Below are 22,237 nucleotides of genomic sequence, written 5' to 3'. Positions count from 1 at the left end.
AACAAAAAGCCAAAACACAATTTCCCCATTATGCGTATCAATTTTTTTATTTACAGAGAAGAAGCTGACCAAAGTTGTTTCTTTCATTAGCATGTCATACTTTGCTGTTTTCATTAGAATTGTGGACTTGTACACATAGCATGCTCACAACATTTCCACTCCTCTAGAAAATTTAAAACAGTTACTGGAGCAAGAAGTGTGGGCTTTTCAATAAAATGTTTTTTTTGTAGCTAACATTAGATGCAAAAAAACTTACGTCTTTAACTATTAGGTGAATATAATAGAAATGAGTAAATTTTAGTGACTAATTAAGGACTGATGTACAAGTTTGATATAATCCTATATTTGCTGTTTTTCTAGTGGCCAAATGTAAATCTAAGGAACTATAAAGATGAACAATTGCACAGGTATGTAAAAATTATGTAGACTTCCTTTGAAGTAAGAAAATTGGAAAGCCTCGTTTTTATAATTGCTATAAGCTATACCTTGGATATGTCACATTTCTAAAATTAATGTGAAGATGAGCAACAAAAACAAAAGTTAGATAATTAGGTTGTAATATTTTTGCATTAAATAAATCACTACATCTTAAAGTTTCTTTTATTTATGACCCAACAAGAGTAATACAGGCTTCACAAACCCTATTTAATTCTAAATCTTAAAATACTACCTCTCTGACTTTTAATACATTAGTGTTTGATATCAACACTTTGGCAGAATATACCCATAAGTGTACAGTTGTACCACTGCAGCTTTCATCAAAACCTAAGAGGAAGTTGTTTCTAGTTGCTATTAATAGCAAGGGAAGTGCGTGTGACTTGAAACAAATCAGGAAAAAAAAACAAAACAGCACAGTACAACTCAGGTTTCTTTCATGTCTGTTGGCATTAAGGCATTTCTATTCGTGCACATGTGGTAATCATGTTATAAATTAGTTTCCGTTTGTCATTTTCAACATGTACATCAAACTGATTTGATTTAAATTATTTTGAAGAGTAGTTTTGTATTGGTAGGCATGAAAATCCTCTTTGCAGAGATTTGAGGAAAAACCTAAAGCTAAAACGTATCCTGAAAGGCTCACGCTGCTCCACTTTACTTTCTTTATTAAAAAGTAATTGGGCTACTCTTTTATAGCGGTCCCAGCATAAGTGGTACTCCCATTGTGTAATCATAGTCATAATTTAATTTTGCATTTATAGTTTTTTTTCCTTTACCTGAATATCAGTTGCTAATTTGTTCTGGGTGTTAAGGAAATATTTACCAAATTTGGTGGTTTTCTAATATTCTTCTGTAAATGAGTGTCTGTAGTCCTGGCTGTGCCACCCATCTCCACTCCTATACCTGCTTACTTGCCTACCTGGGACAGTATTACTGTTTACTGTGTTTTTACTGCACTCAGTAAGAGTTCAGTGAGAAAACTGGAAAACCTAGGATTGAGTTAGTATTAAACTTCTGGTGTTGGTTCATCCTTTCTGTAGGGTTGTGGGTTACATGCTTCTAACAGCTGTAAAATGCTGTTCTTCATGTTTAATTAAAACAATACTCCCAAACTTTTCTAGTTTTACTGCTGATCATAAAACTTTTTCTGCAACATGGTGTTTTTGAGGTATAAAATAAATTGTCCTTCCGTACCTTGATTTTTTTTAATGTCTTATTCTTCTGTTAGTGTTTTTGTGATGATCTTATGGCTATTAAAGTGAAAATACAGTTATTTTTGTATAGATTCTGTCATTTCAAGGAGAAATGTTAATGCACTGTACATATACGTGTATGTGTAAATATACATGTACTCATATATGTATATAATACAATCATATATGAATGCGTGCTGATATCTATAATGCGTATTTCACTAATAAGAAAATAAATTACACTTCGTTTGACAAATTTAAAGAAGCTCTCAGATTTCCTTTAAAGTTAGTCTTACGTTGGACTTCAAACAGTGGTTTACTTTTTAAACTAAATTCAATGCTTTAGTTAAGCTTTCTTAATGCTTGACGTATCTACCTTCAGACAATGTTGTGCTCTTATAAAGCACAAGTATGTTTGGTTTTTGACTAAGAATTGGCAGGGGGAAGCTCTGCTGAAGATTTATTTCTACAATGCAGCATTCAGGCTATATTGTTCAGTGTAATTTCGGTCAAACTGACAGTCTGCATTTGACATCATTGCATTATGTTTCAAATGTTTAAGTGAGGTGAATGAAAATACTGTTGCTGAATAAATATGGCAGAACATAACATTTTTTCACAGTAGTATTAACTATTGTAGTTGAAGAAAAGTCATAACACAGACACTTTTTTAGCTCTTTAAAAGTCTAAGTAGAACAGTCTTTGAAGATCGCCACTGGATAAAGTACAGCAGAATAAATTATAAGCATGAGTGAGAAGGAAGCTGTTTTTGAAGGACACAGATTTTAAGTTCCTGTGCTTAGTGCAAATTATGACAGAAAACCCTTTAAAACGTACAATACAGCTACATTTCTGAAATTGGATAGACTCAGTACTGATGCCTGCTACTCTCTTTTAATAACTTCTGAAAAAATTGTTGCCAATAAGCTAATTTAATGCTAAAATATCTTTAATATTGCCATCATTTTGTACTCTAAGGGACTCCTTTTCTTAGTGAAATTGTATTTATTTATTTATTTATTAACTTTCCTTAGGTTTGTAAGAAGATTACTATATTTCTACAAGCCTAGCAGTAAACTATATGCCAATCTGGATCTGGACTATGCCAAGGCTAAGCAGCTCACTGTGGTGGGTTGTCAGTTTACAGAATTTCTTCTTGAATCAGAAGAGGTAAGAAATTTTCAGCTAGAAGATGAGAGAGTGAATAAGCTGCTGTGTGCCACGTGAAGGAAGAACTTTCAAGAGAAAGTTCTGTAGACCTAAAGTCTACAGCAGTTTTTATTAAACCTAAAATCATCAGCATAATTAAGAAAAAGAGCTTAAAATTGGGAATTCATTAGACACTGGGGAGGTAACTGTGTCTAAGTGATTTTATTAAATAGTTTTATTGAATGCATCTTAGGTTTTGTTTTATTTTGTTGAAATTTTTGCTGTGTCTGTCCTTTCTTTACCTTCTTTATTCTTTTGTGCTATGCCTTGGGCCAGCGGACCAGGAGAAAATGCCTTTAAACAATCTTTTTCCTAAAAAAACAGAATTGCTCCTGAGATGTTTCCAAGCTGAATTTGTTTTATTTGCATTGAAACCTTTTTTAGTCTGAATTCGTTGCCAATAAACACTTCTATTTTGTACCTGTGTTGTTTTTACATTTAAAAAACTTAGTGACAGATTTTGATTTAAAAAAAAAAAAAAAGTACAAGTTCTGTTGCTAATAAATACCGTTGCTCTTTGTTTCCTTAGGATGGACAAGGTTACCTGGAGGAATTAGTTAAAGATATTGTACATTGGCTCAACACTTCTTCAGGAATGAAACCTGAACGCAGTCTTCAAAATAATGGGTTACTAAATACGCTTAGTCAGCACTACTTTCTATTTTTTGGTACTCTTTCTTGTCACCCTCATGGAGTCAAGATGCTTGAAAAATGTAATGTGTTTCAGTGGTGAGTGGTTTTATTCTGTTTGAGTTATGCTTACAAGTATAATCATTTTGAAACTTGTAAACTGTGCATGAGGACCACTGTCTATAAGGTTGGAAATTTCAAAATTCTAGTGATTATTTAAGTAGAAAGTCTGCAGTTGTGGAGTGGGGTTTTTTGTTGTTTAATGGCAGTGTGGAGTGGCTTTTTGTTTTGTTTTCTGAAGATCATAGAATCTTAGACCAGAGAAAAGAGAAGTAAAAGCAAACTGAAAACTTCTTCCCCTCATCTACTCTTCTACCTCCTTCCCAGTCTTTCAGTGTTTTAAAATGAGGAATTGTTTACAACGCTTCATGAACATTTATTTTTGTACTCAAAATCACTAATTCAAGTGTGCTGACAACTGTTGCAGAGCAGTTACAAAATGAAAGTTGTTTTTTTCTTGCAGTTTAGTGCATTATTCTGTCCCCCTTTGTAACAGATGTAACAGTTTAAAGTCATGCCACTTCATGTGAGAACTTACTTTCAATCTTCTCCATTTATAGAAGTGGAAGATTTGTTCAGAGCACTTATGTTTAAATTGTTAACTGGCTAAATAATTGGGCTTAACTGGATTCAAATACTGATATTTTCTTTTTTTTTCCCTTCCCCAGTCTCCTCAATCTTTGTTCCTTGAAGAACCAGGATCACTTGTTAAAACTGACTGTTTCTAGTTTGGATTACAGTAGAGATGGCTTAGCGAGAGTCATCCTCTCTAAAATCCTGACGGCAGCTACTGATGTAAGTTTGATTCAATTTATGTACCATTGTTATTTTCAAGTAGATATTTTTTTTGTTTTTCAACATGTGACTGTTTTTAAGATTTTTTTTTTTTTTTATATTATGGAATCACAGCATGATTTGGGTTGGATGGGACTTTAAAGATCATCTAATTCCAACCCTCCTGCCATAGGCAGGGACACCGCCCACTACACCAGGCTGCTCAAAGCCCCATCCAGCCTGACCTTGAACACTTCTAGGGATGGGGCATTCACAGCTTTGCGGGGCAACCTGTTCCAGTGCCTCACCACCCTCTGAGTAAAGAATTTCCTCCTAACATCTAATCTACACTTACCCTCTTCTAGTTTAAAGCCATTCCCCCATGTCCTATCACTGTACCTCCTGGTAGCTTTCCTGTAAGCTCCCTATAGGTACTGGAAGGTTGCTTTAAGGTCTCTCTGGAGCCGCCTTCTCCAGGCTGAGCAATCCCAACTCACTCTGCCTGTCCTCACAGGAGAGGTACTCCAGCCTTCTGATCATCTTTGTGGTTCTCCTCTGGATTTGTTCTAGTACATCCATTCCTCCTTGTTCCGGGGGCCCCGGAGCTGAATGCAGGACTCTAGGTGGGGTCTTGCAAGAGCAGAGCAGAGAGGGAGAGTCACCTCCCTCACCTGGCTAGCCATGCTTCTTTTGATGCAGCCCAGAATATGGTTGACTTTTGGGGCTGCAAGAAAACGTGGCCAGCTCATGTCAACCTTCTCATCCTCCAATGCTCGCAGATGCTTCTCCTCAGAGCTGCTCTCAGTCCATTCTCTACCCAGCCTGCCTTTGTGCTTAAAATTGCTCTCATTTATGAAGAGAATTTAAGTCTTTAAATATGTAAACCAACTATAACAATATTGTCTAGGTCGTCAAACATTTTCTGATGGTTTTTGTATACTGCAAGCATTCTGTTTTTTGTACCAAAATCCCATCTACATTACTTCTTGAACCTCTTAAACAGTCAGACTTTTTGATACTTTTTGAACATTAGATGATATGCCAGGGCATTTTTCTTTCCTGATCAGTTGACCTGCTTGGAGTTCCTGAAATTCATAAGGAAATACTGTGGTCTTTTTGATCTAAAGAGGAAAACTCCAAATAGAATGGACCATCTCTGCAACCAGAAATGAATCCACATGTCCATCTACCACAGATGATTTCATATATTGATGATTTACTTCCTTAAACTCTTTCCCAGCCACATGCATTCTTACGGTGATTGAACTGATGGGATTTTGAGGAAAAAAGTTTGTTGAATACCTCTTGACAAAAAAGCAAAATGTTAACCTGTTGAAGAATAGTTTGGCAGTGTGTGGTGTAAAGAATGTTGCCAGTACCAAAGGGACAAAATGCCTATGTTTAGAGTTTCTGGTGTATGTGTCCCCAGTAGAAGATAAAAGCTTAAAAGCTTTTTTTTTTTTTTATGGAAAGGTTAAAGTCTTTTAATTATTCTGGATTAGCTGTATTAACTAATTTAGTGGTATAAATGGTATATTTGAGCTACTGTAATTGGCAAAACTACAAGTGTCTTCCAGAAATTATTTATGAGATGGAAGGAGTAACCAATTCTGAGAGGATAAGATGCCAGAAGGGATATGGAAATACTGTACTGACATATTTACACGGGTGGTTCCATTAACTGCAGAGTAATTTGAAAGTAAATCTGCTTTACGTGTTAGGGGAGGTATTTGCCATTTTCTGAGGTTTATGGTCTGGATTTCTGAAACAGTACTGTCAAAATACGGTACTTGTTTTATATGTAGCAAGCACAATACAGAAAAATAGAAATGTGGTCCAATTTATACCAATCACTCTTCTGTCCCATAGGGAGAACCTATTTTTAAAAATTATTAGAACTAGCAATCTATCAGCTCGGTCAAGTGAATCTTAAGAATAATGAACATGCAGTTCAGATTAATCTCAGACCTGCATTTTCTGTTTGATAAGATACAGTTATCTAAAAGATTACAGTTTTAATGCATAAGGTCAGAATCACACTTACTTGCTGTACAATATGGACATTGAAAATGTATTTTCTGTAGTGATAAATCATTAATTATATTAGCTATTTTTCTTCTGGTCTCCTTGCTTTTTGCAGAGCTGCAGGTTGTATGCAACAAAACATTTAAGAGTGTTACTGAGAGCAAATGTGGAATTCTTCAGCAACTGGGGGATTGAGTTACTGGTAACACAGTTACATGATAAAAATAAAACTATTTCTTCTGAAGCACTTGATATTCTAGATGAGGCCTGTGAAGACAAGGTGAGCATCATTTCCTGCATCTTTTCCCTTTCAATCTTTGTGGTATGCTACTTTAAGCTGTTCCTCATCCTCCTCCCACCCCCCCAATAGCAAAGTATCCAAGAGGGTACTGATGGTTGGTTTTCTTCATAGTCCTTGATTGACTTAATAATAGTCATTTCAGCATGGGTCTACAAACTGCACTGTTAATGATAAGAAAAAATAGATGTTTGGATCACGCTTACTATTAAATACTAATTCACAATAATTCAGCTATTTTAATCATACTTCTTGTAAGGGAACCTGTATCTAATGGCAGAAGGTACCAGAAATGGACAACATTAGGATGAGGTTAGTTTATCACACTTATTTGTGTGATAAACTTGTTACATCATTGCTCAGAGATTGTTGTAATTGTAGTTTTCAGAATGTTATAGTGTTCAGATACGACTTATTTTTAATTATTTTAGGCCAATCTTCATGCCCTTATCCAGATGAAACCAGCTCTTTCTCACCTTGGAGATAAAGGCTTGCTTCTACTCCTAAGGTAAATACTGAATATGCTGTTTGACTTATAATGTGGAAACGAAGCATTTGGTTTGTATTCAAATTATGTGATATAAGTGGAGTGCTGATTGTCTGATGTTACTTTACAGGTTTCTCTCCATTCCAAAGGGATTTTCATATCTAAACGAAAGAGGTTATGTAACAAAACAAATGGAAAAGTGGCAAAAGGTAATGCTAATTTCAAGCTAATGTACACTTAGGAGGAAGGGTTTGAATACATGGGCTTGAGAAGGTCAAAGATAATGTTGTGCATTCATGTAGGTGTATTTCTATTGCCAGTGCATTTATTGCCTCAGTGACTTAGCAATTTGCTGAAAAATATTGACAGGGACTTTGAGGTGCATGACTGCTCTGTACATGCATGCTTTTCATTTGACAAGGCCTTTTATGTAATTTTGATATTCCAGAAAATAGTTAAAGGTGTAGTGACTTAATGAATTTCCAAAATAGGTAGTTGTAAGATCTTATCCAGAAAAGTATGGAAAGGAACACTACTTTTCAAGATAGCTGTCAACTCTAGCTGTGGCTAATTAAATTAAATCCAGAACACACGAAGATAGAATTAGCCTATGGAGTTAGGAAGTAGATAGACACAAGGACATGTTAAGAAAAATACATCGTTGTCTGACTAAAGTCAGTAGTCATACATCATTTCATAATTTAAGTGCTTATTTTCTCAAGGTACTAGTTAAACATCTTGTAAAGGTCACAATCCTATGGGCCGTTAGGTAGTTTTTGACTACTTTGTAAGCTGTTACTTCTCAGACTACCACGCATTTCAGTAGAGATTTTTCAGGTTAAAGTAAAAAGTGAAATATTTCCTTCCATTTTTAACTTTCTCTGAAGTAATTATGGAATCAACTGACTCTGCAAAATCCTATATATGAAGTACAGTACTTGTGGTGAGCACCACATTCAAATTATAAAGAAATTCATCCTTCATTAAGCACTTCAATTGTTCCTTCCTTATAAAGTACCTTACTATAAAATATAAACCATCTGAACGTAGTGTATCAACATTTGTCTATATTATTTTAGGAATATAACTTAAAGTATGTTGAGTTGATTGAAGAACAACTTAATGAAGCACTTACAACATATCGCAAACCTGTTGATGGTGATAACTATGTTCGTCGGAGCAATCAAAGGTAAACACTCACCACAAGAATCTTCTTCATCTGAAAAAGATGAAGAGTAACTCATTGTATTACAATGCAATGTAACTTACATTAATGGAAAGCTTCAGAATTCCTGAAAAAGGATATGGTTTTTCTTCCTACCAGATTACAGCGACCACATGTCTACCTTCCAGTTCACCTTTATGGCCAACTAGTGCACCATAAAACAGGCTGCCATTTATTGGAGTCTCAGGTGAGGATAGCAATGATTTAAAATTTGAATGATTTTAAAGAGTACTGTAACTTTCTTTAAGAAAATGTTTCAAGAGATGTCATTTAAACAGTCACTGCAAAATAAATAGATTATGAAAGTCTCAAGTGTTTTGGAGCCAAAAAATTCATGTAAATTTCATGTAAAATTCTTTCTGGGCACTGAAATATCAGAAATACCTTGCACTATTTTTCTTAAAATGGCTAGTAAAAAAAGAAGTAAAGCAGCTAGTAAAGCAGCTTGCAAGTAGGAATATTTTTTTAATCTGTGTATAAGAATCAGTTCTTCATTTAATTAAATTGAATTTTAATGTGAATTTACAAAATTATGTTTTGAATTGTATTTAATAGTTGAAAAAATCAATTGAAAAGTTATATAATTTCCTGTATTAAACTGATGAACGCTACCCATATAAAATCCAAATTGACCTGATGCATTCACTGGTTACGTTACATTTTTCCACCTTCATTACCACTGATACTAATTTATGCTTACTATGGCACAACTATGACTATTTATTTCAGGGTGTGTACTTCAAATTAGTTCCTTGTTTGCTAAAAATGCAAGAAAACCTGTTTCACCGAGGTCTGTGTCTCATTTTTGATTTTTGTTTTTCTCCATCAGAGTATCGTTACGGATCTGAGTTACACTGTTCGTTCCCCAATGCTGGATAAGTGGGAAGGAATTAAGCAGCTGAAAGCAGCCCTTTGGGCCTTGGTTAGTAATAGATTTACAATCTTTTTGCAGCTGTTTGACTTCTGTTACAACTTCTGATTCTGAAATATCTAAGCAAAATCCTTTAAAAAAAAAAAAAAAAAAAAAAAAAAACACACTGTTTAGGTATTTTTCTCATAAAATGTGCAACTTACTCTTCCCCCAGCCAACCTGGTATTCTGTACCATAACTGGAATAACAGACGAAGATTGTTCACTGCATCTGTTTTATTCTGAGCTTTTTTTGTTGTCACTTTTTACAAATATAAAGAACAGATTGCCACATGTAACAACAGTATTAGTATGAAGCCAGAGATTACAACTTGCTGTGTGATACATCTACTGTAGTGTTCCAAAATTCAAAGTTTTTCGAGGAAAGTTTCTGCTGCTGATGATTGCCTGTGAATATATGGTTATGACATCCTCAGTACTGTGGATAACCTGGAAAAAAACTAGTGTGTCTATCCAATCTGCACTTCTAAAGCTGCTTTGCCACCTTAAGTGTTCATTTGCCTTTTTTCTGTATTCCCCAAAATTTGTTTCGGAACACTTGTTCAGGGTGACTATTACTGGAAGACATTGTAGGTATGTAATAATATGCCTGTTTAAGAGGAATGTAAAATAAGTTTAAAAAAAAATTACACTGCTGGCTATAGTAGAACTGGTAAACTGAGAAATACATAATAGTTACCTGTGGCAGTCGTAGCTGTTACAAGTATCCTCAGTCCTTTGCTGGATTTGGAGATACCAATGGCATGACTAAGTGATATTAAAAAGGAGGGAGAAACTGCTCTGATACCTTTAAGAGGTTGTGGATGGGAACTCTACTACTTACAAACAAAAGTGTTGAATACTTTACATCAACGGTGCTTCAGATCCCATCAAAATCAAAACTTATTTGACAAACTATTTTTTATTGCAGGGCAATATTGGATCATCAAATTGGGGTCTTAATTTGCTTCAAGAGGAGAATGTAATTCCTGATATAATGATGCTTGCCCAACACTGCGAGGTTCTCTCTGTTAGAGGGTATGTGTATTTAATTATTAAACAAAATCTGAAGATGATAGTTCCAGTAGGTTTTCAAATGCCTGTACTATATTCACATGGATATATATTTTGCCATTGATTTGTTAAGCAATTATTAAGTATTATTGATGACAGTGTTTGAGAGGATTCTCAGAATTGTTTGGGAAGTTCAAAAGTACAAGCAAACAACATTTGTGGGGGGGAATTATATTACTTTTTGCCTCCTTTAAAAAGTAATTCAAATATGTAGTGTATATCTCTGGAATTGATTTATTATTTCATCATTTTTATTTTATCATTTTTATTCTGAGTCTTTAAAAGACAGCATAAATTAGACTCTTTTGCCTAATAGTGCTACTGTATCAATGTTTGCATTATTACAAAAAGCATGATAGTTTCATTTTTATATATTATATTTCTTAATGCATTTTGGATATTTTAGTGTACTGAAGTTTCTACTGATTTACAAATGAAAATCAGAAACAAAAAGTGGCAATTTTGTGAAGTTTCTTCTGAACTGTTTTGAAACTTTCCTTTCAAAAAAGGAGAAAAGCTTAGTTAAATTAGATGCTATTATTGTTGCTCTTTTTTCTATATATACGTTAAATACAGAACGTGTGTCTACGTGCTTGGTCTAATAGCCAAAACTAAACAAGGATGTGACATTTTGAAGCATCACAACTGGGATGCAGTGAGACACAGTCGTAGACAGCCTTGGCCAGTGGTCCCTGATGACATGGAGCAGCTCTGCAATGAACTTTCTTCTATACCCAGTACTCTTAGCTTGAACTCTGAGTCCACCAGTTCTAGGCATAACAGCGAAAGTGAATCTGCACCTTCAAGTAAGTTGAAAAAAAAAAAAGACAGAAGACAAAACAAGTATTCTGTTGTTGTTATCAACTTCTTGTCAGGATGAGGTTCAGGCAAGTGGTTCAAAGGTGATATTACCAACAGAGAAAAGTGCAAGCCAGGGGACAGTTTTACATACATTCAAAGAGATGTAGACAAGTGAGAAAACAACATCTTAGATTTATGTTTGGCATCAAGGTAAGGAATTTTAACATTAGGGCAGTTTATTAATTTTTATGTCAAGTCATAAAAATCAGTCAGGTTGGAAAAGACCTCTATCTAGTTCCACCTGTAATCTAGTACTAAAGTCTCCCATTAAGCCATTTTACTAAGTTCTATATCTACTTGTTTCTCAAAGACCTCCAGGGATGGTGACTCAACCAGTTCTCTGGGCAGCTTATTCCAGTGTTGCACGACTCTCTCAGTAAAGAAATTTCTTCTGAGGTCCAAACTAAACCTCCCCTGGTGCAACTTGAGGCCACTTCCCCTTGTCTTATCACTTGGATAAGTCATGGTAGTTTGCTGCAATACCCTACAGAAAACTGCATACTCAAATGCACATTTATTTTCTTGTTGTTGATGTCTCAAATATAGTATATATAGCCTTGCTATATTTAAATCGTTAGTGTTATTGATATTTGGAATTTGAATCCAGAAATACAGCATGTTTAGATATCATTAAAGGAGTGTATCAGTTGTAGTCTTAGTAGTTGGTTATACATGTATGCACTGAAATAAGATCCTGTGATTTTTCTTTTGAAGCACAGAAACATGCAGCTCAGGTATTCCTGAAGATACTTCATTTACTGTGCTAAGTTCTGAAGAAAAAACGTTGAATTTAAAATTGCAATAAACCACATGCTCTGCAGTTTGGGCTTTTATTGAACAGGTTGCTTTTGCATGATTCAGTTGATGCATGTTGAAGAAATGATTGTTTCTATTGACAAAAGTCTCATCTCATTTCAGGTATGTTCATCATGGAGGATGACCGTTTTGGTAGTACTTCAACTAGTACGTTCTTCCTAGATATTACAGAAGATGCAGAACAAATATTTTATGACAGACCTGGACCTTCAAAGGACAAAGACCGTAGTCCCTTTCCTTTTTTTTCCTCTAGCAGACTTGTAAAAAATCGCATTCTAAATTCACTTACTCTCCCTAATAAAAAACACAGGAGTAGCAGTGATCCAAAAGGAGGAAAGCTGACATCATCTGACAGTAAATCGGGCTTGAGGCGAAATCGTACTGTAACAGAACCTTCCAGTAGCATAGACTTTCCTACTGGTGAAGATTTCAACCCTGTTTTCAGAGTTCCTAAAATCCAGACTTTACGATTAGAAACTTCTTTTGTTGGAAGTAAGCACATGGAAGATACTGATAGTACCCCGAGTATTGGTGAAAATGACTTGAAGCTGCCAAAAGGTCTCGGAAACGAAATTCACCGGGAAAACACAAGCAGAGAAAGGCTAATAGGAGATGGTACTACACAAACACATTTCAAGAGCCGTAGCTTAAGTTTTAATACAGATACCACAACAAGTGGCATAAGCTCAATGAGCTCTAGCCCTTCAAGGGAGACTGTAGGTGTGGACACTACAAATGTAGACACTGACTGTGGAAGTTTGAGTACTGTGGTAAGCACAAAAACAGTTAAACCATCTCACTGTTCAACACCACAGTCTAACCACCTGCCTCTCTCAAAATCAAACTCTGTATCACTGGTACCCCCAGGGTCTTCTCATACGCTTCCTCGAAGAGCTCAGTCTCTTAAAGCTCCTTCTCTTGCTACAATAAAGAGTCTTGCTGACTATAATTTCAGCTACACAAGTTCTCGAGATGCCTTTGGTTATGCTACACTAAAACGCTTACAACAGCAGAGGATGCATCCTTCACTATCTCACTCAGAAGCCCTAGCATCTCCAGCAAAGGATGTGCTTTTTACTGACACTATTACCATGAAGTCTGGCAGCCTGGATTCTCGGCTAACGCCAAGCAGGTAAGAGGTTATTTTGTGCTAATTTCTTTATTCAAAGCTAGAAAAGCAATTAAATTAGAGACATACTGTTCTAATATTTTTTCTGTTTTCCAACTTCATCTAAAAGTGACAGTTATTGCAGGGTGCTAGATATCTCCACTGAGAGCAGTACTGATATTAAGAGAAGAATAGGTTAATGAGAAATTCCTGAGTGCTGTAAAAAAAAAAAAAAAAAAATAGTTGAAACTCCTTAGGTTCACATGAGCCCACTTCTCAAGCTTGTCCAGGTTCCTCTGGGTGGCAGCTCTTCCTTCTGTTGTATCAAACACACCACTCAACTTGGTGTCACCTGTTAACTTGCTGACAGTGCACTTGATCCTGTATTGCTGATAAATGTATTAAACAGGACAGACCGCTGAGGGACACCACTTGTCACTGGCCTCCACTTGGACATCGAGCTGTTGACCAACCCCTCTCTCGGTGTGACCTTCAAGCCAATTCCTTATTCACTGAATTATCCACCTATCAAGTCCATATATCTCCAATGTAGAGATCAGGATGTCATGTGGGACTGTGTCGAAGGCCTTACAGAAGTACAAGTAGATAACAGGCTTAACAGACTTCCCTTGATAAGGTGGCCTGTAGTAGACCCCAACCACATGTCCTTTATTTATTGTGGTCCTTAACTTTTACCCACAAGCTCTCAATCTGTCTGTGGCTGTTTCTCAAAGGCAGCTTTTTTCAATCAATCTATTCCTTAACATGGAGGGCAACACTTCCACCCCTTCTTCCTTGCCTGTCTCTTTTGAAGAGTTTGTAGCCCTCGATTCCAGTGTTCAGTGATTCCAGTGTTCAGTATTTCTAGTGCTTCGCTGGTCATGGTATCTTGTGCAAGGATTTGAGCTGACCTGTGTACCATTGAACCAAAATGACTGAAGTTGTCATCCTTCTGAGAAGGTTAAAAAATTAGTTATATATATTGCAAAAGATGGTTGCTTGTCTTAGCTAGATATAGTTGATTGGGAAGGGTTTAATTTAACTAGTTTGTGTGTTTTTCTTTCTTGGTAACAGCATAGTCTATCCACTGAATCATTGTGTTCTGTTTAATTTTAGCATAAATTACTGCTTCCAGTTAAATATTACCCTTAACTGCTGTGCAAGTAGTAAAATGGAAAGAGATTCTATCCCTTTTGTCTTCCAAAGCCAACTTTCTCTGAGTCTTATGAAAGACTTCCATGCTTTATTCACAAATTCGGATGATAATAGCAAGTAGTGGTCAATTAGCTTCAGTGATTTTTGTACTTGCTTCATTCTGTCAAAAGGTTGAAAAGCTTATTTCTTTGCATATGTTTTGTAAGGCAAAGTTTTTCACCTGTTTTTAAAGACCAGTCAAAAATGTCAAGGTGCATGTCTCAAATCCTATCATAGTGCTCTCTCCTAATTAACTCCAGACATGATTTCATGAAAACTTACCAGCACTTGGCCCTATTTGTAATGTATCCAGTTGCTTTTCCAGGAGAAGCGGGGCAAACTTTTAGGATTAATGCTTAGATCTGGAATTTTGTAATTTTGTAATGAGAGCAATGGTTGAATGTTTTATTGTGAGATAACTAATGCAATTAGTAACTATCTGTATTTTGAAGTCTGACTCGAGTCTTAATGGCAAGTCACTGCAACTGTAACTAACATTGGTCAGAATTAGGTAGTATTGGGAAAACTAGTGATGTCTCTAATCTCTTATGCATTTTCCCATTGTATAATAGTGTCTTGAGTCTCACAAGATCAAAACACAACAGTTTATTCTTATCTCCGTATAAATTTGTTAAACTCTTAGGGATGGGAAGATGCTCTAATTGCATATTGAAACCAAAAAATTATAGGAAGTTATTTTTGAGGTAGAATGTTCAGCCTAAGAAATCAAATGTTTGCTGTACTTTAGCTCCTAGACTGTAATAATTTGAAGTAATTTCCTTCCTTCTCCATTTGTAAATATTACATAGAATTGTTCAAATTTTGGTAGGATCATTCAGCTGCCGTGCTAATAAAATTTGAAACTTGGAAAGCATGTAGAGATTCCTGTAGAAAATTGTTCTGTAAATTATTTTTTTTATTAAAAAGTCAGTATGTTTGTCAATAACACTGAATTTGTGGCTGAGTGATAAAATCAACTTCTCCAAATTTATTTTCCCTGACTTTATTATTTTTTGTCTATAATTACATTATTGCCTCATTTTACTCAATGTTTTACCCTTCTGCTGTGAATAAAGCAGTGCTCCTTTGGCCAATACATGCAGTGTTTTTCAGTGCAGTTCAGTCATGTACTATGCATTAAATGAGGCAGTAATTCCACTGAATAAATAATGTGTGATTTTTGTAATTAAGCCTTGGTCATTGTGGTTTAGCCCTGGTAGGCAGCTCAGCACCACACAGCTGTTCATCCCTCACCCAGCGGGAAGAGGGAGAGAATCAAAGAGGTAGAAGTGTGAGAACTCGGGGGTTGAGGCAAGGCCAGCTCACCAGGTAAAGCAAAGGCCATGTATTCAGGCAGAGCAAACCAAGGAACCCACTCACTGCTTCCCATCATCAGGAGGTGTTCAGCCCCTCCAGAACAGCAGGGCTCATCACCTGTAATGATTTCTTGGGCAGACAAATGCCATCACTCCAGATGTCCCCCCTTCCTGAAACATCCTGGGATTTGTCTGAGCACTGCTCAACAGCAACCAACCCATCAGTGTGTTTTCATCAAAAATCCAAACCACAGCATCATATAAACATCTCTGAAAAAAATTAACTCTATCCCAGCCAAAGTTATGACAGTGGTGTAATAGTTCTTATGTGCTGTGCATAGTTAGTATTTTTAATACTTATGTTTTCTTACCTTTTCAATTTTAATTCTTTTTTAACATAAGCCATAATGAGGTGTGGTTTGTTTTTTCCTTTTAAAACCATTTAGTGTAGGAAAGGTGATGAAAAGGAGAAGTTTGTCATGGCATATTAGCACTTATATGGTCGTGTTGGAGTAGGAAGTTTTATTCCTCTGCATAGACAATCTGCTTTAGTTCAGTTAACAGAAAGCATTTATAGGTCTTTAATCTTGAATGAGAACTAAAATGAGAGGTGGCCATGTGAGACTTCCATTACCAGAACTCTGACCTGTGCTGAGGGGCATGTTCTCCAACCTCCAATCTCCTTTCTTATTTTCCCAGCCTATTTTTCTGTTTGTTCCTCCATTTACTTGCCACACTTAGCACTGCTCACTGTGCAGCCTCAAGTTTGTTCTTCATACTATTAAGTTGACTAAAATGACCTTCCACACTTAAAAGTCACCCACTAAGTCTCCCTTAGAGCACAGGAAAAAGTGTTCCCCATTTGTCTCTCTGGTACCTAGCATGTCCACACTTCATGTTTGCAGGGAGGTGCCTGCTTAGGTCTGAGTTTGTGAATATCCAGTAAAGCTACATTCTGAATATAGATAGGTGTGCTCAAAAAATGAGACTTAGCAGTTTAAAAGCCTACATCTTCACTGATTTGTTTCTGGGCTATGCACTTGCGCAGACTGAAGCTGGAGAAGATTTCTACAGGGTTGCTTTTACAGGGTTGGCAGCTTTTTAAGTTTCATGCAGATATCTTTCATGTCCATGTCCCAGGGCTTCCGAAGATCACATCTTTTTACCCTAGGAACTGCCAAATGATGTAATACAACATGAAACAGTACAAAAATGAGCCTATAGCTATAGGTTAAGAGTAACAAGCTCTGGGTTCCACAATGGGAAGATGAGGGTAGTCTTTGTGACCACAGTCCTAATCTGTATTGTATAAAAAATGACAGACTTACCAAGATTATAATTATTATTTTAATGTTACAGGTTCATGAAAGCTTTAAGTTATGCTTCATTAGATAAAGAAGATTTATTAAGTCCTATTAATCAAAATACACTTCAGCGTTCCTCTTCTGTTCGCTCCATGGTTTCTAATGCTACATATGGAAGCTCTGATGATTACATTGGCCTTGCTCTCCCAGTGGATATCAATGAAATATTTCAGGTATGTATGTGTTAACATAGTGGGTTTGTTCACACTTTCTTACTGAAAGGTAACGAACAGTTGCATTTTCATTAGAATAGATCAGATCTATAGAAAGAGAACAGGTTGTGGTACTCTCAAGGAATGCGTTTTGGAGAACAAGAGGTTTTTTTTCTAACCCAGTTAACAGAAAAGCAGTAGTCTGAAAAGTACTAGTCTGCTTTGTGTTATTAGACAAATAACAGAATAGGTTAGAAGAGCATTAAACAATGGCAGCATAAATATACTTTCATGGGATTTTAGTTGGCAGCTAGTTTTTATACTAAAATTAATATAGTCTACGGTCATTTTTAATATCTCTTTAGCCAACTAGTAGATAACTAGTTCAACTGGCCAACTAGTTCATTAGTCAACTATAAATCATGTATGTAATCCCACAGTAAACTTTCTGCTACAGTGATTTTGATTTAATATTACTCCATTAGTATGTTTATCATCATAGCATTAAATTGTATTGCCGTAACTTCAGAGGTATGTATCTTAAAAACTGGTTACTTCGATGTCTTATTTGCCTTTATCTCTCTGCTTAGTTTAAATACATTACAATTTAAACAGTGATGCATCATAATTTTTATTAATTTTAATATTCCATTACATAATTGTCAAAGACAGGACATGGTCTATGTCACAGGTAAACTAGTGTCTTTCTCATTTTTAGTTTATTTAATTTTTGCCTTTCATACCTTGATTCCTTTCTACAAATCTTAAAAACTACTGAAGATAGAGCAAAGGCAAGATCTTCTATCATACTGGTTTGTTTCCTTTGTGAAATGACTTTTTCTCTTTTTTCTTTCAGTCTTTATGGTGTTTTTATGTTGCTTCATTTCTTCTCTCTCAACTCTACAACACCGCTCAATTCTACAGTGTTTTACAGGCAACGTTTAAATGGCCTGGGTGTTCTTACTTTGCCCTCCTGAGATCTCCAGTATCGTAGAGATCATTAGTACTCACTTCTGGGTCACTGATTTTCTTACAGCCTGTCACCACTGTTTGTCTATTTGCTTTCTGTTTATAAGATTTGATTATTAAATTTTCGTTCACAAATTTATGCTTTTTGTTTTCATTGACATTTCTTTAGTACTCAAGGCTCCTTCTTCATTTCATCCTCTAATTAGATCTTTTTCCTGAAATTGTCCTCACAAAATCTTTTTTTCCTCTCGGTATGATTATCACCCATGCTAATTTTGATTATCACCTGACTATACCAGGTAAAGGAGACTCCATATTTCCAGAAAAAAACTACACCTCCATTTGATGACCGTGGAGGTAGGGTCTTTGCACCTGATGCAGGAGGTATTGTTTTTGTTCCTCTATTGTAATTTTCTTTATTTGTACATATGTTGTTTGGGGTGGGATGTTGGTTTGGCTATTTCTCTTTACTGAGAAGGTTATTTGAGAGCTGTGTTCTGGATTTAGGGATACTGGACCACTCATTTAATTTTTGTGACAAGATAATGCACTGTTGTTTCAACGTGAACTTGATCTAATAAATTGAAGTATGTCTATGTATCTTTGACTGTAATATGAGCTAATGCTAATTGAAGGAAGACTGGAAGCAATAGCGCATTAGAGAAAGAAACAATTTAAGCTAAGAAAGAAAAATATAATGCCAAATAGAAATTGAGCTATTACATTTTGACTCCCTTTAATTACCCATGAGTTTTTAGGAACAATAAAGTTGTTACATGTATATTTTGGAAAGTAAATTTTGTATTTCTGTTGTTTCCAAGGCAGTTTATCAGTGGAGATGATGAAATGTAGTACAAGAGAATTGCAAGTGCTCTGTAATTCTTGGCTTGTTCTGGAAAGGGTTTTCTTTCTACTTTGAGAGTAGACAAACTGTAGAGCATCAATGTGTCTTTTTAGTAGGGCAACTAAAAACAAAACATAGATACTGGTTCTAAAGTAGTGCAGAATAGCTGTAGTCCTAGTTAACTAGACCTTTATTAGTCCTAGTTAACTAGACCTTTATTACAAGAAGATTGCTTGAAGATCTTTTTTTATGTGTTATCAGTATAATATATTAAGCTGTTTTTCCTGAAAGTGTTTCTGTAGCTTGCTGAGTCTTGTTATAAAGTAACTTCCATTCAAAATTGTGTATGTTGGTGCTTTCCATCCAAGGAAGAGCCCATCACTAAAATTTCTTAGCCCTGTTTCTACATTACTGAATCGAGTTTCCTGCTGTTAGAGGCACTAAGTTAGTGTTCTTAAATTGTTTTCATTTGCATGTATCATTTATACACCTGATATATTCTACCAATGTTGTTTGATACTATGAAAATTTGTAACATATGGGTGTTACAGTTGTTGATACAATATTGGAATTGACCCTGCCTTTGTACAGTAGGTGTTTAGAGATTGAGGTCTATCCTTTGCAACATTCTGTTATATAGTATTTAGCTGAGACCAAAAAACTATGTTTATTTCTGGAATGCTATAAGAAATTTTGGGAATTTAACTATTCAAATAAAAAAAAAAAGGTTTAGGTCTTTCTAGATCTTCTACTCTTAGCCTTAACAGGGGAAATCTAATTCAAAGAATGTTCTATTAACTGTTGTATGTGTTTTTTCCTGATATCTGCCTATCTACAGGTCTTCCATCAGGTACAGGCGATGTAGTCAAAAGTCCTTTTCAGATGCTCCGACAGCAGATCAGTCTCACAGAAATAATGAATACCAGCCGTTCTGATGCCTCCCAGTTTTTAGAAAATACAGAGGATACAGGGCTACAGGAGCACACAGATGAAAACTGCCTTTATTGTGTCTGTATTCAAATTCTGGGTTATCAGCCTAACAACAAAGTGAACTCTTCATATACTCGTGCAGGTTAGTGTTTCTTTTGGGGATGTGTGATGAAACTGAATGAGGAAGCTGTGGTGCATTCATCTTTTTTTAGTCCTCAAATGCCATGTGGAGATTGTCAAGAACCTGGCCCTGGCTCTCTTGTAGAGTTGCAGAGCCAAAGAACAGGAGGTCATGGACATGTGCTGTAATAAAAGAAATTCCAGTTGAACATAAAGGGGAAAAACTCTTCATAGTGTAATCTGATTTAATTTTGAAGTGATCCTTTCTTTGTTAAATGAGTTGAACTAGGTAGTCTCCCAAAATCCTTTCAAACCAATATGTTTTAATGCGCTATTAAATGCACAAGAACTTAAATGTTAGGATTTTACATTCATCTTTTTGCATCCGAAATATCAAAGGTTATGTGTAGTGAAACTTCCCAGAATAATCCTTGATTGTCACACCTTTCTGTTGAAGTCAGAGCCCATTCTGCATGACCTGTAACAATTACTATGAACTAAGAACTTGTGCATATACAAAATCCATCTCTTTTATACAGAAAAGCATAGATTTATCAGTAAGAGCTGTACATGTGAATGCATTTTTATTAGACTTCTGTCAGTGCTTAAGAGTTGGTTGTTTTTATGAAAGAATTTTAAGATTCAAAATAGTGTTTTAAAAACACTTTTAGCATGCTTTGTCTAAAATCTAGTTTTCATCTCTTTTGTATGTTGACATTTACCATACTTAGTGCATCAGAGTATTGCATAAATAACGTTGCTGGAAAATATGAAAAGCATTTCAGGTAAGAAAAAATACAAGTAACAGAGACGTGATATCTTGTTTCTGTTAGATTTCTCAGACATTCCATATACTGACTGGTGTGGGCAGACCATACACAATCACTTAGATGTTCATTCCTCCAAATTTTCTGGAATTTCGGGCTGTAGTGATGCAGTATCTCATGGTTCAGCTAGCAGCACCAAAAGTACAGAACTTGTACTAGGTAAGTTTGAAAACCGTATATTATTAGAAGCTATAGCTCTTAAAGTATTGTTAAGTGTTATGAAAGAATAATACTTCATTTGTACTTCCTGCAATAAAGTAATGTCCATTACTCAAAAACAAACACCAAACAACAAGAAACAAACCATCTGTAGGTGCCCTATCCAGGAAGGTAGATGCATTGCCTGTTATTAAGGAAATAGAAGAACATACTTTAAAACTGTTCTGCTTATGCTGTACAACCTTTTGCAGATAATTAAACAGCTCTGTGTCCTACCTTGCAATCAAAATGATTTTTTTTACCCAACTGTAGGGGAAAAAAAAGTTTTTAAAAACAAAATTACTAAATTTCTGTTAGAGAGAGGTTTTGTTACTAGACTTGCGTTTTCTATTTTGAATTATGATAATTTGTTATGAAGCAGCTGGTTGCTAGCTTCTAGGATTTGATACAAACAGAGAAGGTAATACCCTAGCAGCATGCGTTAGTGATAGAGACAGAACTGTAGTTGAATCTCAGTGTTAGTTTTCAGTTCTTCCACGTCTCACAGAACTTATGAAGTTCATCTTGGAAAAACAATGATCTTATGTTAAAATTTTTAATTTTAAGTTTTAATTAGGATATTTATTGGTAGTTCATAATATATATGTAAATCTGTGTACATGTTTGTGTGTATGCGCATGTATATAAAATGCCAAAACAGACTTCCGTGGCATAAGATTAGCATAACCAAAGACTTCCTGCTTGAACTTCATATGGTTGAATTTATTTTTCCAGGAGTAAAATCAATCCCAGATGATACACCAGTGTGCAGAATACTTCTGCGGAAAGAAGTCTTACGTTTAGTAATCAATTTGAGTAGTTCAGTGGGAACTAAGGGCCATGAAACTGGACTCCTGACGTAAGTTAAATACATTTCAAATGTTTGGTCAATATTTAGCTGTACGTATTTTCTAAGTTCTCTGAGATAGTGGTTCACCTGATTCTGACTTTTCAAAATGCCATCAAGCAGGTATTATTGTGGATTACTGGAGATAGCTGCTGAACATAATGTAAAAGCTAAGGAAATGATCTTCCATATAATATTATTTGCTCCATTTTCATTGTCATACTCCTACCACTCTTTTTCAAATTAGTAATTTAACTGTAGTGATGTTTCATTGTAAAGTCAGTATGTCCTGAATCTTTGAAAAAGAAACGGTAATTATTTCATGTTTATTTGTGCCAAGCAAGATATATCAGGTAACCAGTGTGACAA

At 35.5% G+C, this 22,237-nt stretch overlaps 1 protein-coding gene across 4 annotated transcripts in view; it reads left to right on the top strand.

The window, feature by feature from the left end:
• RICTOR (RPTOR independent companion of MTOR complex 2) overlaps positions 1 to 22,237 on the top strand; it is a 79,659-nt gene that overhangs the window by 50,020 nt on the left and 7,402 nt on the right. For all 4 annotated transcript variants that reach the window (XM_084503673.1, XM_084503676.1, XM_084503674.1 and 1 more), the window contains 18 exons: positions 361 to 407; positions 2,666 to 2,801; positions 3,370 to 3,569; positions 4,199 to 4,325; positions 6,445 to 6,609; positions 7,059 to 7,135; positions 7,245 to 7,323; positions 8,194 to 8,303; positions 8,439 to 8,526; positions 9,169 to 9,261; positions 10,180 to 10,286; positions 10,899 to 11,128; positions 12,102 to 13,131; positions 16,977 to 17,154; positions 18,402 to 18,486; positions 19,785 to 20,018; positions 20,830 to 20,982; positions 21,757 to 21,880. In XM_084503673.1, the coding sequence (XP_084359799.1) occupies positions 361 to 407; positions 2,666 to 2,801; positions 3,370 to 3,569; positions 4,199 to 4,325; positions 6,445 to 6,609; positions 7,059 to 7,135; positions 7,245 to 7,323; positions 8,194 to 8,303; positions 8,439 to 8,526; positions 9,169 to 9,261; positions 10,180 to 10,286; positions 10,899 to 11,128; positions 12,102 to 13,131; positions 16,977 to 17,154; positions 18,402 to 18,486; positions 19,785 to 20,018; positions 20,830 to 20,982; positions 21,757 to 21,880 (3,263 nt within the window). The remainder of the gene's footprint in view (positions 1 to 360; positions 408 to 2,665; positions 2,802 to 3,369; positions 3,570 to 4,198; positions 4,326 to 6,444; positions 6,610 to 7,058; positions 7,136 to 7,244; positions 7,324 to 8,193; positions 8,304 to 8,438; positions 8,527 to 9,168; positions 9,262 to 10,179; positions 10,287 to 10,898; positions 11,129 to 12,101; positions 13,132 to 16,976; positions 17,155 to 18,401; positions 18,487 to 19,784; positions 20,019 to 20,829; positions 20,983 to 21,756; positions 21,881 to 22,237) is intronic.

Source organism: Aythya ferina, assembly GCF_964211825.1.
Source record: "Aythya ferina genome assembly, chromosome: Z".
Classification (NCBI taxonomy): domain Eukaryota; kingdom Metazoa; phylum Chordata; class Aves; order Anseriformes; family Anatidae; genus Aythya; species Aythya ferina.
Note: the sequence above shows the minus strand (reverse complement) of the source record. Positions and strands in the feature narration are given on the sequence as shown.